The 6002-nt window shown below is 43.2% G+C and overlaps 1 protein-coding gene across 1 annotated transcript; it reads left to right on the top strand.

Moving 5' to 3' along the window:
- The first annotated feature begins 4153 nt into the window (after nt 1-4153).
- Nucleotides 4154-4782, top strand: LOC309546522 (nucleoside diphosphate kinase A1-like). Its single transcript, XM_082246268.1, has one exon. It carries the CDS (start codon nt 4188-4190, stop codon nt 4650-4652), a length of 465 nt encoding a protein of 154 aa, XP_082102394.1. The 5' UTR covers nt 4154-4187; the 3' UTR covers nt 4653-4782.
- The last annotated feature ends 1220 nt before the right edge of the window (nt 4783-6002 follow it).

The following is a 6002-nucleotide window of genomic DNA, read 5'->3' as shown; positions in this document are numbered from 1 at the left end:
AGAATCCAAAATCTGCTACCAAATAAGTAAGAGTTTAAAGATATAAGTTATTCCTGTAATGGAAAATGGTGGATACAGGATATATAATGATATTCTGTTATATGTTAGGACCTCTCCAGTCGACCTCTCCCAATACGCTCCAGTGCCCTCTGTGGTTGACATGCACTGATACTGTCTAGCTCCGAGGTAGGTGTCGCAGATGCACAATACATATAGATATTTATACTAATATAATAATCTATAAATACATAAATTATGTTGCAAACAATATGAGATATTTTGAAACACATTATTTATTTTTTTGTTGTAGAAAGCACTATCTTTGATCCCCAAGTCCTGAGGAAGCATATAGTTATAGCGAAACACGTTGGCATCTGACAAACCTATGTTTAGTACCTATCTCATAGCCATGATGTATATCTATGTTTTTATGTTTTTTCTTTTGGGATTATGTGCAATGAGAGGATGCATGCTAGCATCTATGTTTTTTAGCTATATGTGAAAAAAATGTTAATATTTATATATTGTTTGCAATTACTTCTTTCTGGCCTGTAAAGTCTGACCAAAACCCCCTGTTTGTTCTACATGTACAAATACGGATGATGGCCTAGTGACTGCCTCAGATCTGAGTTACTATTAAAGCCCCCTGCTGTGCTGCTTCAAGTCTGCTCACAACCATTGTTAATGGGTTAATAATATTTTTTTTGTTGAATGCCATAATATTATACTTGTTACTGAGACTAGAAAAAAAAAGGAACTGATTACCTAATAGGTAAAAAAGGAAATATCCTATGAGCTTCAGAGACAGGAAGAAAAACAGTGTACAGTAATTGAAAGAATTAGAAAGCTTCAGTCAACCTTGAAGTACGAAATCCATTTATTAAATGCCTAACCAAATGAATATGGCTTCCTATTCACTGGCTGGAGTTAAATTTAATCATATCAAGTACCAATGTTTATCTCTTTGATTAATGATCGTTTCATAATTACTCTACTAGAGAGAGCAGAAATACCAAGTGTTGTGGTAGATGTAATGCCTGATAAACAGCAAATGGTGTGAGATTAAAAATGTATGACAACACAAATTAAAACAGTTAAAAAAAAGACATACAAAACTAATCAATACATATCAGTAGGAATATATATATATATATATATATATATATATATATATATATATATATATATACAGTATATAATCAGACAGAAGTGAGTACACCTCTCACATTCTTGTATATATTTTATTATACCTTTTCATGTAACAACACTGAAGAAATTACACTTTGCTGCAATGTAAAGTAGTGAGTATACAGCTTGTATAACAGTGTAAATTTGCTGTCCTCTCAAAATAACTCAACAGACAGCCATTATTGTCTAAACCGCTGGTAACAAAAGTGAAATCACTAAGTGAAAATATACAAATTGGGCCCAATTAGCCATTTTCCCTCCCGGGTGACATGTGACTCGTTAGTGTTAAAAGGTCTCAGGTGTGAAGGGGGAGCAGGTGTGTTAAATTTGGTGTTATCACTCTCACTCTCTCATACTAGGTCATTGGAAGTTCAACATGGCACCTCATGGCAAAGAACTCTCTGAGGATCTGAAGAAAAGAATTGTTGCGCAATATAAAGATAGCCTTGGCTATAAGAAGATTGCCAAGACCCTGAAACTGAGCGGCAGCTCGGTGGCCAAGACCATACAGCGGTTTAGCAGGGCAGGTTCTGCTCGGAAAAGGGCCTCGCCATGGTCAATCAAAGAAGTTGAGTGCACGTGCTCAGTGTCATTTCCAGAGGTTGTCTTTGGGAAATAGACGTATGAGTGCTGCCAGCATTGCTGCAGAGGTTTAAGGGATGGGGGATCAGCCTGTCAGTGCTCAGACCATACACCGCATACTGCATCAAATTGATCTGATCTTCTAAAGATGATGCACAAAAAACCCGCAAACAGTTTGCTGAAGACAAGCAGTCTAAGGGCATGGATTACTGAAACCAGGCGTGTATGGGGGCAACCAGGTGAAGAGTACAAAGTGTGTCTTGCCTACAGTCAAGCATGGTGGTGGGATTTTCATGGTCTGGGGCTGAATGAGTGCTGCCGCCACTGGGGAGCTACAGTTCATTGAGGGAACCATGAATAACAACATGTTATGTGACATACTAAAGCAGAGCACGATCCCCTCCCTTCGGAGACTTGGCCGCAGGGCAGTATTCCAACATGATAACGACCTCAACCACACCTCCAAGACAACCACTGCCTTGTTAAAGAAGCTGAGGGTAAAGGTGGTGGACTGGAAAAGCATGTCTCCAGACCTAAACCCTATTGAGCATCTGTGGGGCATTCTCAAACAGAAGGTGGAGGAGCGCAAGGTCTTTAACATCCACCAGCTCCGTGATGTCGTCATGGAGGAGTGGAAGAGGACTCCAGTGGCAACCTGTGAAGCTCTGGTGAACTCCATGCCCAAGAGGGTTAAGGCCCTGCTGTTAGTCAGATAACGCACACTATACGTTTACCTAGCACCTACCTGTAGGGTGCTACATACATTATCTCACAAAAGTGGGTACGCACCTCACATTTTTGAAAATATGTTATTATATCTTTTCATGTGACAACACTGAAGAAATGGGAATACGCTACAACGTAAAGTAGTGAGTGAACAGCTTGTATAACAGTGTCAATTTGCTGTCCCCTCAAAATAACTCAATACACAGCCAATAATGTGTAAACTGCTGGCAACATAAGTGAGTACAGAGCTGAAACTTCACATGTACACTTTTTAGACCCCCCCCAGATCTGAAATCCAAAGTAAAAATCAAAAAATCTCTTTTTTTTTTTTAATTTTTTCAATAATTGGCTTTTTTATGAAAAATGACAATTTTTAAGAACTTTTTTTGTGTGATTTTGTGTCTGGGGGTCTAAAAGGTGTAACTGTGAAGTTTCAGCTCTGTAGCATGTCCAGAACCAGAAAAAAAAAGGATTGTATGTATTAGAAAACTTTCAGCTCAGGGGGTTAGCTTCTCTCCACACCTTGCCGGTTTCAAAGCAGGCATTTTTTTGGGTTCTTTGCAGTCAGGAAAAACATCTGAACTTGTGTATAGTGGTACTGTGCACAAGTTCAGATTTTTTGCCTGCCTCCAAAACCCCCCAAAAAATGCCAGCAAAAACACACCTGGGCATTTTTTTTTTTGACGCTAGCGTTTTTATGGCATTTTTTGGGGTTCTTTTGAGGCAGGCAAAACATCTGAACATGTGTATAGGGGGTATATATACACATATATGTCTGAATATATACCCCTAGACACATATAGGTGTGATAGTAGCAGAAATATATTACTGTAAATGATTTCATTAGCGCAAGCATTTATTTCTGCTACTATCACACCTACATATGTCTAGGGGTATATATTCAGACATATATGTCTATATATACCCCCTATACACATGTTCAGATGTCATGTCTGACATCAAACATGTCCTCAAAAAAGCACTGGCAGTGGCAGCCCCTGCAGCATAAAAATGCTTGGCTGGTGAGAAGCCATATGGGTGTGCCGAAGGTATTCAGAAAAATGATCTTTTCTCTATAGCGGTCACCCTGCTATGGAAGGGTTTTGTCACCCTGCCATAGCAGTCACTGCCAGTTAACCCTACACTACACTACGGTCCCCTTACACTTAACACTTTCCCTACAGAAACTAAATTTTTGAAGCTAACTTAAGTGTAAAGGAGCACTCTAACTACACTAGATATCCCTTTCCTCACACTAAAAATAGCTAAATGACACTTTTAAAGTAAAATTAACAGAACTGCTTCCACTCTCTTCCATGTCCAGTATAACAATGCTAGGAATATGGCAGGGGCGATCTTATATACTGGGGGGCGTATTCACTAATGATTGGTCTAGGGACCCTCTAGTCACTCCAATCACATTCCTAGCATTCTCCTGCCCCCTCAATTGGCTTTTGCTAATGGGTCTGGTCCAATCACAGGCTTTTAAAGCCCATTTCCTGAAGCATTGCATTTTGGGCGGTTCTGGTTGCCGAATTCCGAACTTTTTGGGTAAAAAGTTCTAAATTCGGCCGAACCTCGAACACCCAATGTTCGGGCCGAACCGATGGTCGACCCGAAACGTTCGATCATCCCTAGTCATTATAGCCAAGTTTTTCCCTTCCAGTTTCTCCGGGTGAAAAAGAACAGAAATGGCTGCCAACAAGGAACGCACCTTTATTGCCATCAAGCCAGATGGTGTCCAGAGAGGACTCGTCGGAGATATCCTCAAACGCTTCGAGCAGAAGGGCTTCCAGTTGGTGGCTATGAAGTTTCAGCAGGCCAGTAAAGAGCACCTGGAAAAGCACTACTTTGACCTGAAGGACCGTCCATTCTTCAATGGACTGGTGGAGTATATGAGCTCTGGCTCTGTGGTCGCCATGGTCTGGCAGGGTTTGAATGTGGTGAAGACTGGCCGTGTCATGCTGGGAGAGACCAACCCAATTGACTCCAAACCTGGCACCATCAGGGGGGACTTCGCCATACAGGTTGGAAGGAACATTTGTCACGGCAGTGACTCAGTGGAAAGTGCCAAGAAAGAAATTGCCTTGTGGTTCAAAGAGGATGAACTGGTTGAATACAACAACTCTGCCCACAAGTGGGTGTACGAGAACTGAGCTGCCCTCCACTGGCCACCCAGTTGTCTGTTAACTGCTCCGCAAAGTATTAATAACCAGCAATTGCCTCTCAACCTCGTCATGTTCTGGCAGTTCAGAGTGACATCACAGCACTTTTATTCCAATAAATCCTTAACTAGTGAGTATCTAGTGACTGGTGAGGGTTTTAGCGACTGGTAGGTACCCCAGGTTTAGTACCAGGGAAGTTAGAGGTAGTGTAGGTAAGGAAGAGCAGGTCGTTAATATTATCCCCATAGAGTAGTGGGTAATAATGTCCGACAGGATTGGGGATGCCATTCAGTGCACTTCTTGCGCCATGTATGCGTTCCTTGATGAACCAATCGAGGACGAATACTGCTGTGCAAGATGTGAGCGACTTGTTGCTCTGGAAGCCCACATCGTGGATCTAGAGAACACAGTGACAAGACTGCGTGGCATCTACAACCTGGAAAGGAGCTTGGACATTACCCATCAGGCGCTGGCAGGGGCCAGCATAGAGGAGGGAGGAATAGAGGAGACGCAAGCAGCAGAGGTACGCAGCTGGGTGACCGTTAGGAATGTTAGTGGGAGGAGTGTCAGGGAGGCCAGTCCTGAGTTGGTACACCCTAACATGTTTGCCGAGTTGCAGGTTGAGGGGGATATCAACTCAGGGGTGGCAGAGCTGGAGCATGCGCCCTCCCCCAGCTGCCAGGGGAGGGACGGCTCCAGGAAGAAGGGGGGCCGTAACTCAGGAAAGGTTAGAAAGGTTGTGGTAGTTGGGGACTCAATTATCAAGAGGACAGAGAGGGCAATCTGTAAAAAAGATCTCATTAACCGAACAGTTTGTTGTTTACCGGGCGCCCGAGTTCGGCACATCGCAGATCTGGCAGACAGATTGTTGTGTGGGGCTGGGGATGACCCAGCGGTCATGGTGCATGTGGGCACTAATGACAAAGTTAAAGGTAGGTGGAGGATCCTTAAGAACGATTTCAGGGACTTAGGTAATAGATTGAGGAAAAGGACCTCCAAGGTGGTTTTCTCTGAAATACTGCCTGTACCCCGAGCCACACAGGAGAGGCAGAAGGAGATTAGGGAACTTAACAAGTGGCTGAGGAATTGGTGTAGGAAGGAGGGGTTTGGGTTCCTGGAGAACTGGGCTGACTTCTCAATCGGCTACCAGCTCTTTAGTAAGGATGGGCTGCACCTTAATGGGGACGGTACAGCTATTTTGGGGAGAAAGATGGCCACCAAGTTGGAGGGGCTTTTAAACTAGGAGACGGGGGGAGGGCTCAGAAGTAGAATCAGTCAGGAGGGAGCAGAGGACTGAAGGCAGTGGTAGGGTCAGCAGCGACAGTAGGTCCACAACATCAA

This window comes from Pelophylax lessonae (genome assembly GCF_965119305.1).
Source record: "Pelophylax lessonae genome assembly, chromosome: 2".
NCBI classification, from domain to species: domain Eukaryota; kingdom Metazoa; phylum Chordata; class Amphibia; order Anura; family Ranidae; genus Pelophylax; species Pelophylax lessonae.
The sequence above is the reverse complement of the archived record's forward strand: the minus strand, read 5'-3'. Positions and strand labels throughout refer to the sequence as shown.